The 21,307-nt window shown below is 38.0% G+C and overlaps 1 protein-coding gene across 2 annotated transcripts in view; it reads left to right on the forward strand.

The window, feature by feature from the left end:
- Nucleotides 1–2,954, forward strand: part of LOC139579449 (annexin A5-like) — a 39,356-nt gene extending 36,402 nt beyond the window's left edge. For both annotated transcript variants that reach the window (XM_071408131.1, XM_071408130.1), the window contains exon 13: nt 2,556–2,954. In XM_071408131.1, the coding sequence (XP_071264232.1) occupies nt 2,556–2,618 (63 nt within the window). In that variant the 3' untranslated portion in view covers nt 2,619–2,954. The remainder of the gene's footprint in view (nt 1–2,555) is intronic.
- Nucleotides 2,955–21,307: the final 18,353 nt, after the last annotated feature.

Here is a 21,307-nt window from a genome sequence, read left to right on the forward strand (position 1 = left end):
ACAGCTTGGAAAATTCCAGAAAATGATGTCATGGCTTTAGAAGCTTCTGATAGGCTAATTGACATCATTTGAGTTAATTGGAGGTGTACCTGTGGATGTATTTCAAGGCCTACCTTCAAACTCAGTGCCTCTTTGCTTGACATTATGGGAAAATCAAAAGATATCAGCCAAGACCTCAGAAAACAATTGTAGACCTCCACAAGTCTGGTTCATCCTTGGGAGCAATTTCCAAATGCCTGAATGAACCACGTTCATCTGTACAAATAATAGTACGCAAGTATAAACACCATGGGACCACACAGCCGTCATACCGCTCAGGAAGGAGACGCGTTCTGTCTCCTAGAGATGAACGTACTTTGGTGCGAAAAGTGCAAATCAATCCCAGAACAACAGCAAAGGACCTTGTGACGATGCTGGAGGAAACAGGTACAAAAGTATGTATATCCACATTAAAACGAGTCCTATATTGACATAACCTGAAAGGCCGCTCAGCAAGGAAGAAGCCACTGCTCCAAAACCGCCATAAAAAGCCAGACTACGGTTTGCAACTGCACATGGGGACAAAGATCGTACTTTTTGGAGAAATATCCTCTGGTCTGATGAAACAAAAATAGAACTGTTTGGCCATAATGACCATTGTTATGTTTGGAGGAAAAAGGGGAGGCTTGCAAGCCGAAGAACACCATCCCAACCATGACGCTCGGGGGTGACAGCATCATGTTGTGTGCATGTTGGGTGCTTTGCTGCAGGAGGGACTGGTGCACTGCACAAAATAGATGGCATCATGAGGATGGAAAATGATGTGGATGTATTGAAGCAACATCTCAAGCCATCAGTCAGGAAGTTAAAGCTTGGTCGCAAATCGGTCTTCCAACTGGACAATGACCCCAAGCATACTTCCAAAGTTGTGGCAAAATGGCTTAAGGACAACAAAGTCGAGGTATTGGAGTGGCCATCACAAAGCCCTGACCTCAATCCCATAGAAAATTTGTGGGCAGAACTGAAAAGGCGTGTGTGAGCAAGGAGGCCGACAAACCTGACTCAGTTACAACAGCTCTGTCAGGAGGAATGGGCCAAAATTCACCCAACTTATTGTGGGAAACTTGTGGAAGGCTACCCAAAATGTTTGACCCAAGGTAAACAATTTAAAGGCAATGCTACCAAATAATAATTCAGTGTATGTAAACTTCTGACCCACTGGGAATGTGATGAAAGAAATAAAAGCTGAAATAAATAATTCTCTCTACTATTATTCTGACATTTCACATTCTTAAAATAAAGTGGTGATCCTAACTGACCCAAGTAGAATAATAGTGACATCATAACTATGAAATACAAGGTATGGAATCATGTAGTAACCAAAAAAAGAGTGTTAAACAAATCAAAATATATTTTATATTTTGAGATTCTTCAAAGTGGCCAGCCTTTGCCTTGATGACAGCTTTGCACACTCTTGGCATTCTCTCAACCAGCTTCATAAGGTAGTAACCTGGAATGCATTTCAATTAACAGGTGTGCCTTTTTAAAGTTAATTTGTGGAATTTCTTTCCTTCTTAATGCGTTTGAGTCAATCAGTTGTGTTGTGACAAGGTAGGGGGGTATACAGAAGATAGCCCTATTTGGTAAAAGTCGAAGTCCATATTATGACAAAAACAGCTCAAATAAGCAAAGAGAAATGACAGTCCATCAATTCTTTAAGACATGAAGGTCAGTCAATACGGAACATTTCAAGAACTTTGAAAGTTTCTTCAAGTGCAGTCGCAAAAACCATCAAGTGCTATGATGAAATTGGCTCTGATGAGGACCGCCACAGGAATGAAAGACCCAGAGTTACCTCTGCTGCAGAGGATGAGTTCATTAGAGTCACCAGACTCAGGAATTGCAGCCCAAATAAATGCTTCACAGAGTTCAAGTAACAGACACATCTCAACATCAACTGTTCAGAGGAGACTAAGTGAATCAGTCCTTCATGGTTGAATTGCTGCAAAGAAACTTCTACTAAAGGACACCAATAAGAAGAAGAGACTTGCTTGGGCCAAGAAACACGAGCAGTGGACATTAGACCAGTGGACATTAGACCAGTGGACATTAGACCGGTGGACATTAGACCAGTGGACATTAGACCGGTGGACATTAGACCAGTGGACATTAGACCAGTGGACATTAGACCGGTGGACATTAGACTGGTGGACATTAGACCAGTGGACATTAAACCGGTGGACATTAGACCGGTGGAAATCTGTCCTTGGGTCTGAACTCCTTCAAGACCGTTGGAAAAAGCATTCCACGTGAAGCTGGTTGAGAGAATGCCAAGATTGTGCAAAGCTGTCATCAAGTCGAAGGGTATTTGAAGAATCTCAGCACTACAGGCCAGTAATAGAGTGACTGTAATGTTGTTGATCCTCTGTCTTTTCCAATGTGTGTCAGAGACAGTCTTTGTCTCTCTCTCTCCCTCTCACTATACCTGTATATCTCTCTCTCCCTGCCTCTACCCAGCCTATCTATGGACTTCACATAATGGTCTGTTTCTATGAGTAAGTATGTGTGTGTTGCAGGGGGATACCTCTGGTGACTACCGTAAGGCCCTCCTCCTGCTCTGTGGCGGCAATGACGCGTAACCGTGGTGATGACCCCTGAAGGGGCGGGACCTGGAGAGACATCCGCTCTGAATGGCCCCTCCAGCTATCAATCACTCTAAGTCCTGTGTAAGCCAATAGGAGAGCTCTGGTGGCCACGGTGCAGCCCTGTGATAGGTTATGAGTGATAAGACTTTAATCCTGTGTTTATCTGTAGCTAACATCCTTTAAGATTTACTCTGCTTCATATCTACATCACTAAAGTCATATTAATATTAAGTAATTTTTTAATATCAGTAATAAAATAACTAAAGACTGTTTTAATGTTTGTACTGTTTGTAAGGCAACACTGAAGACATAATAAACATTTTAATAGCAGGTTTGTAGTGAGATGTGTCTGTCTGTCTGTGTAGTGAGACCTGTCTGTCTGTGTAGTGAGACGTGTCTGTCTGTTTGTGTAGTGAGACCTGTCTGTCTGTGTAGTGAGACCTGTCTGTCTGTGTAGTGAGACCTGTCTGTCTGTGTAGTGAGACCTGTCTGTCTGTGTAGTGAGACGTGTCTGTCTGTCTGTGTAGTGAGACCTGTCTGTCTGTTTGTGTAGTGAGACCTGTCTGTCTGTGTAGTGAGACCTGTCTGTCTGTGTAGTGAGACCTGTCTGTCTGTTTGTGTAGTGAGACCTGTCTGTCTGTGTAGTGAGACCTGTCTGTCTGTGTAGTGAGACCTGTCTGTCTGTCTGTGTAGTGAGACCTGTCTGTCTGTCTGTGTAGTGAGACCTGTCTGGCTGTGTAGTGAGACCTGTCTGTCTGTGTAGTGAGACCTGTCTGTCTGTCTGTGTAGTGAGACCTGTATGTCTGTGTAGTGAGACGTGTCTGTCTGTGTAGTGAGACCTGTCTGTCTGTGTAGTGAGACCTGTCTGTCTGTGTAGTGACACGTGTCTGTCTGTGTAGTAAGACCTGTCTGTCTGTCTGTCTGTGTAGTGAGACCTGTCTGTCTGTACAGTGACACGTGTCTGTCTGTGTAGTGAGACCTGTCTGTCTGTCTGTCTGTCTGTGTAGTGAGACCTGTCTGTCTGTGTAGTGAGACCTGTCTGTCTGTCTGTGTAGTGAGACCTGTCTGTCTGTGTAGTGAGACTGTCTGTCTGTCTGTCTGTCTGTGTAGTGAGACCTGTCTGTCTGTGTAGTGACACGTGTCTGTCTGTGTAGTGAGACCTGTCTGTCTGTCTGTCTGTCTGTGTAGTGAGACCTGTCTGTCTGTGTAGTGAGACCTGTCTGTCTGTCTGTGTAGTGAGACCTGTCTGTCTGTCTGTGTAGTGAGACCTGTCTGTCTGTCTGTGTAGTGAGACCTGTCTGTCTGTCTGTGTAGTGAGACCTGTCTGTCTGTCTGTGTAGTGAGACCTGTCTGTCTGTGTAGTGAGACCTGTCTGTCTGTGTAGTGAGACCTGTCTGTCTGTGTAGTGAGATGACCTGGTCGCTAGGAGACACAACTGTTAACTTTTATTCAGTTATCCGTAGTTTGAGGTTTTATTGGGATTATAACAACACATGATGTCATCTAAAGTAAATATACATACAGTGGGAGAACAAGTATTTCATACACTGCCGATTTTGCAGGTTTTCCTACTTACAAAGCATGTAGAGATCTGTAATTTTTTATCATAGATACACTTCAACTGTGAGAGACAGAATCTAAAACAAAAATCCAGAAAATCACATTGTATGATTTTTAAGTAATTAATTTGCATTTTATTGTACTGTTATATATATCTCTTTCTCTCTCCATCTCTCCTTCCTCTTTTTTCTCTTCCTCTCTCCTTCCTCTTCCCCTCTCTTCGTCAAGATAATCCATCCATCTGACAGGTGTGGCATATCAAGAAGCTGATTAAACAGCATGACCATTACACAGGTGCACCTTGTGCTGGGGACAATAAAAGGCCACTCTAAAATGTGCAGTTTTGTCACACAACACAATGCCAGTGTCACGGATCCCCACGGTACTGCTGCTCATTCTGTTCACCAGTTCCGGAGGTCGACATCACTGAACGCGATTCATTATCATAAACCCCGGACTGTCTTGTCTGATTACACACACCTGGTTCCCATTCCCCCTGATGTATAGTTTGTATACAGTTGAAGTCGGAAGTTTACACTTAGGTTGGAGTCATTAATACTTGTTTTTCAACCACTTCACAAATTTATTGTTAACAAACTATAGCTTTGGCAAGTCGGTTAGGACATCTACTTTGTGCATGAGACAAGTAATTTTAACCAACAATTGTTTACAGACAGATTATTTCACTTATAATTCACTGTATCACAATTCCAGTGGGTCAGAAGTTTAACCTTTCAGGGCTACCCATCCCGGATCTGGGAGCATCCTCATCAAAAAAGCTGACTAGCATAGCCTAGCCTAACGGGACAGGGATATCGTATAATATAATTTCATGATATCACAAGTCCAATACAGCAAACACAATATGTATTTATATTATCTTACCACAATAGCCAAACACACAAAGCCATTTATTCACCGCCAACATAGCTTTCACAAAAACCAGCAATAGAGATAAAATGTATCACTAACCTTTGGACAACTTCATCAGATGACAGTCTTATAACATCATGTTATACAATACATTTATGTTTTGTTCGAAAATGTGCATATTTAGAGCTGCAAATCGTGGTTATACATTGTGAATACGTAGCAACAATTCACCAGAATGTCTGGAGATATTTTGGACACTCACCTAATCTGACCAAAGAACTCATCATAAACTTTACATAAAAATACTTGTATGGCAAATGAAAGATACACTGGTTCTTAATGCAACCGCTGTGTTAGATTTAAAAAAATAACTTTACTACAACATACAGCATGCATTATTGTGAGACAGCGCTCACCTATTCTCCGCCGTGTTGGAGCCAACATATTACACAAAAATACAAAATAACATCATAAATATTCTCTTACTTTTGCTTCCATCAGAATGTTGTGCAAGAAGTCCTTTCCAGAATAAAACGTTGTTTGGTTTTAGAATGTCCATTTCTAATGTCGAATTAGCAACTGGCTAGCATTGTGGCGCGAACATGCCCATCATGTTCATCATGGCGCCTGGAACGAAAAATTCCAAAATTCCCAATAAATGTCGACTAAACTCGGTTGATGATGTTCTTCTCATATGAATCCAATAATGAGAGCCGGAGCAATTCGTAGTGTATACCGAACGCTTTTCAGAAGACCATGTGATGTTCCCCGGCGCACAGCTGAATACTGACGATAGGGCGGACCTGTCACTCCAAAAGCTCTCATTCGGCCTCACATCAAGCTAGACACCCCATTCAACCTTCTACTGCCTGTTGACATCTAGTGGAAGGCGTATGAAGTGCATACAGATCCATAAATATAAGCCAGTTGAATAGGCAGGCCCTGACAGAGCCACATTTTCAGAATTTTCACTTCCTGTATGGGAGTTTGCTGCCAAAATGAGTTCTGTTTTACTCACAGATATAATTCATACAGTTTTAGAAACTTCAGAGTGTTTTCTATCCAATAGTAATAATAATATGCATATTGTATGATCTAGAACAGAGTACGAGGCCGTTTAATTTGGGCACGATTTTTTCCAAAGTGAAAACAGGGCCCCCCTATTCACAAGAAGTTTTAAATACACTAAATTGACTGTGCTTTTAAACAGCTTGGAAAATTCCAGAAAATTATGTCATGGCTTTAGAAGCTTCTGATAGGATTATTGACATCATTTGAGTTATTTGGAGGTGTACCTGTGGATGTATTTCAAGGCCTACCTTCAAACTCAGTGCCTCTTTTCTTGACATTATGGGAAAATCAAAAGAAATCAGCTAAAACCTCACGAAATAAATTGGAGACCTCCACAAGTCTGGTTCATCCTTGGGAGGAATTTCCAAACGCCTGAAGGTACCACGTTCATCTGTACAAACAATAGTATGCAAGTATAAACACCATGGGACCACGCAGCCGTCATACAGCTCAGGAAGGAGACGCGTTCTGTCTCCTAGAGATGAACGTACTTTGGTGCGAAAAGTGCAAATCAATCCCAGAACAACATCAAAGGACCTTGTGACGATGCTGGAGGAAACGGGTACAAAAGTATCTATATCCACAGTAAAACGAGTCCTATATCGACATAACCTGAAAGGCCGCTCAGCAATAGACCTGGCCTGCATTATACTAGACCAGGCCTGTATTATAATAGCCCTGGCCTGTATTATATTTGACCTAGCCTGTATTATACTACACCTGGCCTGTACACCTGGCCAGTATTATAATAGACCTGCATTATAATAGACCTGGCCTGTATTTTAATAGACCTGACCTGTATTATAATTGACCTGGTCTATATTATAATAATCCTGGTCTGTATTATAATAGACCTGGTCTGTATTATAATAGACCTGGCCTATATTAATATTCACCCGGCCTGTATAATAATAATAGACCTGGTCTATATTATAATAGACCTGGTCTGTATTAATATTCACCTGGCCTGTATTATAATAGACCTGTCCTGTTTAATAATAGACCTGACCTGTAGACCTGGCCTGTTTAATAATAGACCTGACCTGTATTATAATAGACCTGGCCTGTATTATAATATACCTGGCCTGTAGACCTGACCTGTATTATAATAGACCTGGCCTGTATTATAATAGACCTGGCCTGTATTATAATAGACCTGGCCTGTATTATAATAGACCTAGCCTGTAAACCTGTACTATGATAGACCTGGCCTGTATTAAACTAGAGCTAGCCTATAGACCTGTCCTGTATTATAATAAACCTGGCCTGTATTATAATATACCTGATCTGTAGACCTGTCCTGTACTATAATGTACCTGGCCTGTATTATAATAGACCTGGCCTGTATTATAATAGACCTGGCCTGTATTATAATAGACCTGGCCTGTATTATAATAGAACTGGTATGTATTATACTAGACCTGGCCTGTAGACCTGGCCTGTATTATAAATGACCTGGCCTGTATTGTATTAGACCTGGCCTGTAGACCTGGCCTGTATTATAAAAGACCTGGCCTGTATTATAAAAGACCTGGCCTGTATTATAATAGACCCGGTCTGTATTATAATTAACCCGGTCTGTTTTATAATAGACCTGGCCTGTCTTATAATAGACCTGGCCTGTATTATAATAGACCTGGCCTGTATTATAATAGACCTGACCTGTGTTATAACAGACCTTACCTGTGTTATAACAGACCTTACCTGTGTTATAATAGACCTGGCCTGTATTTTAATAGACCTGGTCTGTATTATAATAGACCTGGTCTGTAGACCTGACCTGTATTATATTATAACTGGTCTGTATTATAATAGACCTGGTCTGTATTATAATAGACCTGGCCTGTATTATAATAGACCTGGCCCGTAGACCTGACCTGTATTATATTATAACTGGTCTGTATTATAATAGACCTGGCCTGTATTATAATAGACCTGGCCTGTATTATAATAGACCTGGCCTGTATTATAATAGACCTGGTCTGTATTATAATAGACCTGGTCTGTATTCTAATAGACCTGACCTGTAGACCTGACCTGTATTATATCATAACTGGTCTGTATTATAATAGACCTGGTCTGTATTATAATACACCTGGTCTGTATTATAATAGACCTGACCTGTATTATAATAGACCTGGCCTGTATTATAATAGACCTGGCCTGTATTATAATAGACCTGGCCTGTATTTTAATAGACCTGGTCTGTATTATAATAGAACTGGTCTGTAGACCTGACCTGTATTATATTATAACGGGTCTGTATTATAATAGACCTGGTCTGTATTATAATAGACCTGGCCTCTATTATAATAGACCTGGCCCATATGATAATAGACCTGACCTGTAGACCTGACCTGTATTATATTATTACTGGTCTGTATTATAATAGACCTGGTCTGTATTATAATAGACCTGGCCTGTATTATAATAGACCTGGTCTGTATTATAATAGACCTGACCTGTATTATAACAGACCTGACCTGTATTATATCAAAACTGGTCTGTATTATAATAGATCTGGTCTGTATTATAATAGACCTGGCCTGTATTATAATAGACCTGGTTTGTATTATAATAGACCTGGTCTGTATTATAATAGACCTGGCCTGTATTATAATAGACCTGGTCTGTATTATAATAGACCTCACCTGTATTATAATAGACCTGGCCCGTATTATAATAGACCTGGCCTGTATTATAACAGACCTGGCCTGTATTATAATAGACCTGACCTGTATTATAATAGACCTGGCCTGTATTATAATAGACCTGGCCTGTATTATAATAGACCTGACCTGTAGACCTGACCTGTATTATATTATAACTGGTCTGTATTATAATAGACCTGGTCTGTATTATAATAGACCTGGCCTGTTTTACAATAGACCTGGTCTGTTTTATAATAGACCTGGTCAGTATTATAATAGACCTGACCTGTATTATGATAGACCTGGCCTGTATTGTAATAGACCTGGTCTGTATTATAATAGACCTGGTCTGTAGACCTGACCTGTATTATATTATAACTGGTCTGTATTATAATAGACCTTGTCTGTATTATAATAGACCTGGCCTGTATTATAATAGACCTGGTCTGTATTATAATAGATCTGGCCTGTATTTTAAAATACCTGGTCTGTATTATAATAGACCTGGTCTGTATTATAATAGACCTGGTCTGTATTATAATAGACCTGGCCTGTATTATAATAGACCTGGTCTGTTTTATAATAGATCTGGCCTGTAGACCTGACCTGTATTATATTATAACTGGTCTGTATTATAATAGACCTTGTCTGTATTATAATAGACCTGGCCTGTATTATAATAGACCTGGTCTGTATTATAATAGATCTGGCCTGTATTTTAAAATACCTGGTCTGTATTATAATAGACCTGGTCTGTATTATAATAGACCTGGTCTGTATTATAATAGACCTGGCCTGTATTATAATAGACCTGGTCTGTTTTATAATGGATCTGGCCTGTATTTTAATAGACCTGGTCTGTATTATAATAGACCTGGTCTGTAGACCTGACCTGTATTATATTATAACTGGTCTGTATTATAATAGACCTGGCCTGTATTATAATAGACCTGGTCTGTATTATAATAGACCTGGTCTGTATTATAATAGACCTGATCTGCATTATAACAGACCTAGCCTGTATTATAATAGACCTTGCCTGTATTATAACAGACCTGGCCTGTATTATAATAGACCTGACCTGTATTATAATAGACCTGGCCTGTATTATAATAGACCTGGCCTTTATTATAATAGACCTGACCTGTAGACCTGACCTGTATTATATTATAACTGGTCTTTATTATAATAGACCTGGTCTGTATTATAATAGACCTGGTCTGTATTATAATAGACCTGACCTGCATTATAATAGACCTGGCCTGTATTATAACAGACCTGGGCAGTTTTATAATAGACCTGGCTTGTATTATAATAGACCTGGCCTGTATTATAATAGACCTGGCCTGTATTATAATAGCCCTGGCCTGTATTATATTTGACCTAGCCTGTATTATACTACACCTGGCCTGTACACCTGGCCAGTATTATAATAGACCTGCATTATAATAGACCTGGCCTGTATTTTAATAGACCTGACCTGTATTATAATTGACCTGGTCTATATTATAATAAACCTGGTCTGTATTATAATAGACCTGGTCTGTATTATAATAGACCTGGCCTATATTAATATTCACCCGGCCTGTATAATAATAATAGACCTGGCCTGTATTATAATAGACCTGTCCTGTTTAATAATAGACCTGACCTGTAGACCTGGCCAGTTTAATAATAGACCTGACCTGTATTATAATAGACCTGGCCTGTATTATAATATACCTGGCCTGTAGACCTGACCTGTATTATAATAGACCTGGCCTGTATTATAATAGACCTGGCCTGTATTATAATAGACCTGGCCTGTATTATAATAGACCTAGCCTGTAAACCTGTACTATGATAGACCTGGCCTGTATTAAACTAGAGCTAGCCTATAGACCTGTCCTGTATTATAATAAACCTGGCCTGTATTATAATATACCTGATCTGTAGACCTGTCCTGTACTATAATGTACCTGGCCTGTATTATAATAGACCTGGCCTGTATTATAATAGACATGGCCTGTATTATAATAGACCTGGCCTGTATTATAATAGAACTGGTATGTATTATACTAGACCTGGCCTGTAGACCTGGCCTGTATTATAAATGACCTGGCCTGTATTGTATTAGACCTGGCCTGTAGACCTGGCCTGTATTATAAAAGACCTGGCCTGTATTATAAAAGACCTGGCCTGTATTATAAAAGACCCGGTCTGTATTATAATTAACCCGGTCTGTTTTATAATAGACCTGGCCTGTCTTATAATAGACCTGTCCTGTATTATAATAGACCTGGCCTGTATTATAATAGACCTGACCTGTGTTATAACAGACCTTACCTGTGTTATAACAGACCTTACCTGTGTTATAACAGACCTTACCTGTGTTATAATAGACCTGGCCTGTATTTTAATAGACCTGGTCTGTATTATAATAGACCTGGTCTGTAGACCTGACCTGTATTATATTATAACTGGTCTGTATTATAATAGACCTGGTCTGTATTATAATAGACCTGGCCTGTATTATAATAGACCTGGCCTGTAGACCTGACCTGTATTATATTATAACTGGTCTGTATTATAATAGACCTGGTCTGTATTATAATAGACCTGGCCTGTATTATAATAGACCTGGCCTGTATTATAATAGACCTGGCCTGTATTATAATAGACCTTGTATGTATTATAATAGACCTGGTCTGTATTATAATAGACCTGACCTGTAGACCTGACCTGTATTATATCATAACTGGTCTGTATTATAATAGACCTGGTCTGTAATATAATAGACCTGGCCTGTATTATAATAGACCTGGACTGTAGACCTGACCTGTATTATATTATAACTGGTCTGTATTATATTATAACTGGTCTGTATTATAATAGACCTGGTCTGTATTATAATAGACCTGGTCTGTATTATAATAGACCTGGTTTGTATTATAATAGACCTGGTCTGTATTCTAATAGACCTGGTCTGTATTCTAATAGACCTGGTCTGTATTATAATAGACCTGGCCTGGATTATAATAGACCTGGCCTGTATTATAATAGACCTGGCCTGTAGACCTGACCTGTATTATATTATAACTGGTCTGTATTATAATAGACCTGGTCCGTATTATAATAGACCTGGTCTGTATTAAAATAGACCTGATCTGTATTATAATAGACCTGGTCTTTATTATAATAGACCTGGTCTGTATTATAATAGATCTGACCTGTATTATAATAGACATGGCATGTATTATAATAGACCTGGCCTGTATTTTAATAGACCTGGTCTGTATTATAATAGACCTGGTCTGTAGACCTGACCTGTATTATATTATAACTGGTCTGTATTATAATAGACCTGGCCTGTATTATAATAGACCTGGTCTGTATTATAATAGACCTGACCTGTAGACCTGACCTGTATTATATTATAACTGGTCTGTATTATAATAGACCTGGTCTGTATTATAATAAACCTGGCCTGTATTATAATAGACCTGGTCTGTATTATAATAGACCTGGTCTGTATTATAATAGACCTGGCCTGTATTATAATAGACCTGGCCTGTATTATAATAGATCTGGCCTGTATTTTAATAGACCTGGTCTGTATTATAATAGACTTGGTCTGTAGACCCGACCTGTATTATATTATAATTGGTCTGTATTATAATAGACCTGGTCTGTATTTTAATAGACCTGGCCTGTATTATAATAGACCTGGTCTGTATTATAATAGACCTGGTCTGTATTATAATAGACCTGGTCTGTATTATAATAGACCTGACCTGCATTATAACAAACCTGGCCTGTATTATAATAGACCTGGCCTGTATTATAACAGACCTGGCCTGTATTATAATAGACCTGACCTGTATTATAATAGACCTGGCCTGTATTATAATAGACCTGGCCTTTATTATAATAGACCTGACCTGTAGACCTGACCTGTATTATATTATAACTGGTCTGTATTATAATAGACCTGGTCCGTATTATAATAGACCTGGTCTGTATTAAAATAGACCTGATCTGTATTATAATAGACCTGGTCTTTATTATATTAGACCTGGTCTGTATTATAATAGATCTGACCTGTATTATAATAGACATGGCCTGTATTATAATAGACATGGCCTGTATTTTAATAGACCTGGTCTGTATTATAATAGACCTGGTCTGTAGACCTGACCTGTATTATATTATAACTGGTCTGTATTATAATAGACCTGGTCTGTATTATAATAAACCTGGCCTGTATTATAATAGACCTGGTCTGTATTATAATAGACCTGGTCTGTATTATAATAGACCTGACCTGTATTATAATAGACCTGGCCTGTATTATAATAGATCTGGCCTGTATTTTAATAGACCTGGTCTGTATTATAATAGACCTGGTCTGTAGACCTGACCTGTATTATATTATAATTGGTCTGTATTATAATAGACCTGGTCTGTATTATAATAGACCTGGCCTGTATTATAATAGACCTGGTCTGTATTATAATAGACCTGGTCTGTATTATAATAGACCTGGTCTGTATTATAATAGACCTGACCTGCATTATAACAGACCTGGCCTGTATTATAATAGACCTGGCCTGTATTATAACAGACCTGGCCTGTATTATAATAGACCTGACTTGTATTATAATAGACCTGGCCTGTATTATAATAGACCTGGCCTTTATTATAATAGACCTGACCTGTAGACCTGACCTGTATTATATTATTACTGGTCTGTATTATAATAGACCTGGTCTGTATTATAATAGACCTGACCTGTATTATAATAGACCTGGCCTGTATTATAACAGACCTGGCCTGTATTATAATAGACCTGACCTGTATTATAACAGACCTGGCCTGTATTATAATAGACCTGGCCTGTATTATAATAGACCTGGCCTGTATTATAATAGACCTGGATTGTATTATAATAGACCTGGTCTGTATTATAATAGATCTGACCTGTATTATAATAGACCTGGCCTGTATTATAATAGACCTGGCCTGTATTATAATAGACCTGGTCTGTAGACCTGACCTGTATTATATTATAACTGGTCTGTATTATAATAGACCTGGCCTGTATTATAATAGATCTGGTCTGTATTATAATAGACCTGGTGTGTAGACCTGAACTGTATTATATTATAACTGGTCTGTTTATTAATAGACCTGGCCTGTATTATAAAAGACCTGGTACTGTATTATAATAGACCTGGTCTGTAGACCTGTCCTGTATTGTAAAAGACCTGGCCTGAGACCTGGTCTGTATTATAATAGATCTGACCTGTATTATAATAGACATGGCCTGTATTATAATAGACCTGGCCTGTATTTTAATAGACCTGGTCTGTATTATAATAGACCTGGTCTGTAGACCTGTCCTGTATTATATTATAACTGGTCTGTATTATAATAGACCTGGTCTGTATTATAATAAACCTGGCCTGTATTATAATAGACCTGGTCTGTATTATAATAGACCTGGTCTGTATTATAATAGACCTGACCTGTATTATAATAGACCTGGCCTGTATTATAATAGATCTGACCTGTATTTTAATAGACCTGGTCTGTATTATAATAGACCTGGTCTGTAGACCTGACCTGTATTATATTATAATTGGTCTGTATTATAATAGACCTGGTCTGTATTATAATAGACCTGGCCTGTATTATAATAGACCTGGTCTGTATTATAATAGACCTGGTCTGTATTATAATAGACCTGGTCTGTATTATAATAGACCTGACCTGCATTATAACAGACCTGGCCTGTATTATAATAGACCTGGCCTGTATTATAACAGACCTGGCCTGTATTATAATAGACCTGACTTGTATTATAATAGACCTGGCCTGTATTATAATAGACCTGGCCTTTATTATAATAGACCTGACCTGTAGACCTGACCTGTATTATATTATTACTGGTCTGTATTATAATAGACCTGGTCTGTATTATAATAGACCTGACCTGTATTATAATAGACCTGGCCTGTATTATAACAGACCTGGCCTGTATTATAATAGACCTGACCTGTATTATAACAGACCTGGCCTGTATTATAATAGACCTGGCCTGTATTATAATAGACCTGGCCTGTATTATAATAGACCTGGATTGTATTATAATAGACCTGGTCTGTATTATAATAGATCTGACCTGTATTATAATAGACCTGGCCTGTATTATAATAGACCTGGCCTGTATTATAATAGACCTGGTCTGTAGACCTGACCTGTATTATATTATAACTGGTCTGTATTATAATAGACCTGGCCTGTATTATAATAGATCTGGTCTGTATTATAATAGACCTGGTGTGTAGACCTGAACTGTATTATATTATAACTGGTCTGTTTATTAATAGACCTGGCCTGTATTATAAAAGACCTGGTACTGTATTATAATAGACCTGGTCTGTAGACCTGTCCTGTATTGTAAAAGACCTGGCCTGTATTATATTAGACCTGGCCTGTAGACCTGGCCTGCATTATAATAAACCCGGTCTGTATTATAATAGACCCGGCCTGTATTATAATAGACCAGGCCTGTACTATAATAAACCTGGTCTGTATTATAATAGACCTGTCCTGTTTAATAATAGACCTGACCTGTATTATAATAGACCTGGCCTGTATTATAATATACCTGGCCTGTAGATCTGACCTGTATTATATTATAACTGGTCTGTATTTTAATAGACCTGGCCTGTATTTTAATAGACCTGGCCTGTATTTTAATAGACCTGGCCTGTATTTTAATAGACCTGGCCTGTATTTATAACAGACCTGGCCTGTATTTATAACAGACCTGGCCTGTATTTATAACAGACCTGCCCTGTATTTATAACAGACCTGGCCTGTATTTATAACAGACCTGGGCTGTATTTATAACAGACCTGGGCTGTATTATATTTGACCTAGCCTGTATTATACTACACCTGGCCTGTACACCTGGCCAGTATTATAATAGACCTGCATTATAATAGACCTGGCCTGTATTATAATAGACCTGGCCTGTATTATAATAGACCTGGTCAGGATTATAACATACCTGACCTGTATTATAATAGACCTGGGCTGTATTATAATAGACCTGGCCTGTATTATAATAGCCCTGGCCTGTATTATATTTGAACTAGCCTGTATTATACTACACCTGGCCTGTACACCTGGCCAGTATTATAATAGACCTGCATTATAATAGATCTGGCGTGTATTTTAATAGACCTGACCTGTATTATAATTGACCTGGTCTATATTATAATAATCCTGGTCTGTATTATAATAGACCTGGTCTGTATTGTAATAGACCTGGACTATATTAATATTCACCCGGCCTGTATAATAATAATAGACCTGGTCTATATTATAATAGACCTGGTCTGTATTAATATTCACCTGGCCTGTATTATAATAGAACTGTCCTGTTTAATAATAGACCTGACCTGTAGACCTGGCCTGTTTAATAATAGACCTGACCTGTATTATAATAGACCTGGCCTGTATTATAATATACCTGGCCTGTAGACCTGAACTGTATTATAATAGACCTGGCCTGTATTATAATAGACCTGGCCTGTATTATAATAGACCTGGCCTGTATTATAATAGACCTAGCCTGTAAACCTGTACTATGATAGACCTGGCCTGTATTAAACTAGAGCTAGCCTATAGACCTGTCCTGTATTATAATAAACCTGGCCTGTATTATAATATACCTGATCTGTAGACCTGTCCTGTACTATAATGTACCTGGTCTTTATTATAATAGACCTGGCCTGTATTATAATAGACCTGGCCTGTATTATAATAGAACTGGTATGTATTATACTAGACCTGGCCTGTAGACCTGGCCTGTATTATAAATGACCTGGCCTGTATTGTATTAGACCTGGCCTGTAGACCTGGCCTGTATTATAAAAGACCTGGCCTGTATTATAAAAGACCTGGCCTGTATTATAATAGACCCGGTCTGTATTATAATTAACCCGGTCTGTTTTATAATAGACCTGGCATGTCTTATAATAGACCTGGCCTGTATTATAATAGACCTGGCCTGTATTATAATAGACCTGACCTGTGTTATAACAGACCTTACCTGTGTTATAACAGACCTTACCTGTGTTATAATAGACCTGGCCTGTATTTTAATAGACCTGGTCTGTATTATAATAGACCTGGTCTGTAGACCTGACCTGTATTATATTATAACTGGTCTGTATTATAATAGACCTGGTCTGTATTATAATAGACCTGGCCTGTATTATAATAGACCTGGCCCGTAGACCTGACCTGTATTATATTATAACTGGTCTGTATTATAATAGACCTGGCCTGTATTATAATAGACCTGGCCTGTATTATAATAGACCTGGCCTGTATTATAATAGACCTGGTCTGTATTATAATAGACCTTGTCTGTATTATAATAGACCTGACCTGTAGACCTGACCTGTATTATATCATAACTGGTCTGTATTATAATAGACCTGGTCTGTATTATAATAGACCTGGTCTGTATTATAATAGACCTGACCTGTATTATAATAGACCTGGCCTGTATTATAATAGACCTGGCCTGTATTATAATAGACCTGGCCTGTATTTTAATAGACCTGGTCTGTATTATAATAGAACTGGTCTGTAGACCTGACCTGTATTATATTATAACTGGTCTGTATTATAATAGACCTGGTCTGTATTATAATAGACCTGGCCTCTATTATAATAGACCTGGCCCATATGATAATAGACCTGACCTGTAGACCTGACCTGTATTATATTATTACTGGTCTGTATTATAATAGACCTGGTCTGTATTATAATAGACCTGGCCTGTATTATAATAGACCTGGTCTGTATTATAATAGACCTGACCTGTATTATAACAGACCTGACCTGTATTATATCATAACTGGTCTGTATTATAATAGATCTGGTCTGTATTATAATAGACCTGGCCTGTATTATAATAGACCTGGTTTGTATTATAATAGACCTGGTCTGTATTATAATAGACCTGGCCTGTATTAAAATAGACCTGGTCTGTATTATAATAGACCTCACCTGTATTATAATAGACCTGGCCCGTATTATAATAGACCTGGCCTGTATTATAACAGACCTGGCCTGTATTATAACAGACCTGGCCTGTATTATAATAGACCTGGCCTGTATTATAATAGACCTGGCCTGTATTATAATAGACCTGACCTGTAGACCTGACCTGTATTATATTATAACTGGTCTGTATTATAATAGACCTGGTCTGTATTATAATAGACCTGGCCTGTTTTACAATAGACCTGGTCTGTTTTATAATAGACCTGGTCAGTATTATAATAGACCTGACCTGTATTATGATAGACCTGGCCTGTATTGTAATAGACCTGGTCTGTATTATAATAGACCTGGTCTGTAGACCTGACCTGTATTATATTATAACTGGTCTGTATTATAATAGACCTTGTCTGTATTATAATAGAACTGGCCTGTATTATAATAGACCTGGTCTGTATTATAATAGATCTGGCCTGTATTTTAAAATACCTGGTCTGTATTATAATAGACCTGGTCTGTATTATAATAGACCTGGTCTGTATTATAATAGACCTGGCCTGTATTATAATAGACCTGGTCTGTTTTATAATAGATCTGGCCTGTAGACCTGACCTGTATTATATTATAACTGGTCTGTATTATAATAGACCTTGTCTGTATTATAATAGACCTGGCCTGTATTATAATAGACCTGGTCTGTATTATAATAGATCTGGCCTGTATTTTAAAATACCTGGTCTGTATTATAATAGACCTGGTCTGTATTATAATAGACCTGGTCTGTATTATAATAGACCTGGCCTGTATTATAATAGACCTGGCCTGTATTATAATAGATCTGCTGGCCTGTCTGTATTATAATAGACCTGACCTGTAGACCTGACCTGTATTATATTATAACTGGTCTGTATTATAATAGACCTGGCCTGTATTATAATAGACCTGGCCTGTATTATAATAGACCTGGCCTGTATAATAATAGACCTGGTCTGTATTATAATAGACCTGGTCTGTATTATAATAGACCTGGCCTGTATTATAATAGACCTGGCCTGTATTATAATAGACCTGGTCTGTATTATAATAGACCTGGCCTGTATTATAATAGACCTGGTCTGTATTATAATAGACCTGGCCTGTATTATAATAGACCTGGCCTGTATTATAGTAGACCTGGCCTGTATTATAATAGACCTGGCCTGTATTATAATAGACCTGGCCTGTATTATAATAGACCTGGTCTGTATTATAATAGACCTGACCTGTAGACCTGACCTGTATTATATTATAACTGGTCTGTATTATAATAGACCTGGCCTGTATTATAATAGACCTGGCCTGTATTATAATAGACCTGGCCTGTATTATAATAGACCTGGCCTGTATTATAATAGACCTGGCTCTGTATTATAATAGACCTGGCCTGTATTATAATAGACCTGGCCTGTATTATTAATAGCCCTGGCCTGTATTATATTTGACCTAGCCTGTATTATACTACACCTGGCCTGTACACCTGGCCAGTATTATATTATAATTGACCTGCATTATAATAGACCTGGCCTGTATTTTAATAGACCTGACCTGTATTATAATTGACCTGGTCTATATTATAATAAGACCTGGTCTGTATTATAATAGACCTGGTCTGTATTATAATAGACCTGGCCTATATTTTAATATTCACCCGGCCTGTATAATAATAGACCTGGTCGGTAGACCTGGTCTATATTATAATAGACCTGGTCTGTATTAATATTCGACCTGGCCTGTATTATAATAGACCTGTCCTGTATTAATAATAGACCTGACCTGTAGACCTGGCCTGTATTATATAATAGACCTGACCTGTATTATAATAGACCTGGTCTGTATTATAATATACCTGGCCTGTATTATAATAGACCTGGTCTGTATTATAATAGACCTGGCCTGTATTATAATAGACCTGGCCTGTATTATAATAGACCTGGCCTGTATTATAATAGACCTAGCCTGTAAACCTGTACTATGATAGACCTGGCCTGTATTAAACTAGAGCTAGCCTATAGACCTGTCCTGTATTATAATAAACCTGGCCTGTATTATAATATACCTGATCTGTAGACCTGTCCTGTACTATAATGTACCTGGCCTGTATTATAATAGACCTGGCCTGTATTATAATAGACATGGCCTGTATTATAATAGACCTGGCCTGTATTATAATAGAACTGGTATGTATTATACTAGACCTGGCCTGTAGACCTGGCCTGTATTATAAATGACCTGGCCGGTATTGTATTAGACCTGGCCTGTAGACCTGGCCTGTATTATAAAAGACCTGGCCTGTATTATAAAAAACCTGGCCTGTATTATAATAGACCCGGTCTGTATTATAATTAACCCGGTCTGTTTTATAATAGACCTGGCCTGTCTTATAATAGACCTGGCCTGTATTATAATAGACCTGGCCTGTATTATAATAGACCTGACCTGTGTTATAACAGACCTTACCTGTGTTATAACAGACCTTACCTGTGTTATAACAGACCTTACCTGTGTTATAATAGACCTGGCCTGTATTTTAATAGACCTGGTCTGTATTATAATAGACCTGGTCGGTAGACCTGACCTGTATTATATTATAACTGGTCTGTATTATAATAGACCTGGTCTGTATTATAATAGACCTGGCCTGTATTATAATAGACCTGGCCTGTAGACCTGACCTGTATTATATTATAACTGGTCTGTATTATAATAGACCTGGTCTGTATTATAATAGACCTGGCCTGTATTATAATAGACCTGGCCTGTATTATAATAGACCTGGCCTGTATTATAATAGACCTGGTATGTATTATAATAGACCTGGTCTGTATTATAATAGACCTGACCTGTAGACCTGACCTGTATTATATCATAACTGGTCTGTATTATAATAGACCTGGTCTGTATTATAATAGACCTGGCCTGTATTATAATAGACCTGGACTGTAGACCTGACCTGTATTATATTATAACTGGTCTGTATTATATTATAACTGGTCGTATAATAGACCTGGTCTGTATTATAATAGACCTGGTCTGTATTATAATAGACCTGGTTTGTATTATAATAGACCTGGTCTGTATTCTAATAGACCTGGTCTGTATTCTAATAGACCTGGTCTGTATTATAATAGACCTGGCCTGGATTATAATAGACCTGGCCAGTATTATAATAGACCTGGCCTGTAGACCTGACCTGTATTATATTATAACTGGTCTGTATTATAATAGACCTGGTCCGTATTATAATAGACCTGGTCTGTATTAAAATAGACCTGATCTGTATTATAATAGACCTGGTCTTTATTATAATAGACCTGGTCTGTATTATAATAGATCTGACCTGTATTATAATAGACATGGCATGTATTATAATAGACCTGGCCTGTATTTTAATAGACCTGGTCTGTATTATAATAGACCTGGTCT

Source organism: Salvelinus alpinus, chromosome 6 (assembly GCF_045679555.1).
Source record: "Salvelinus alpinus chromosome 6, SLU_Salpinus.1, whole genome shotgun sequence".
NCBI classification, from domain to species: Eukaryota; Metazoa; Chordata; class Actinopteri; order Salmoniformes; family Salmonidae; genus Salvelinus; species Salvelinus alpinus.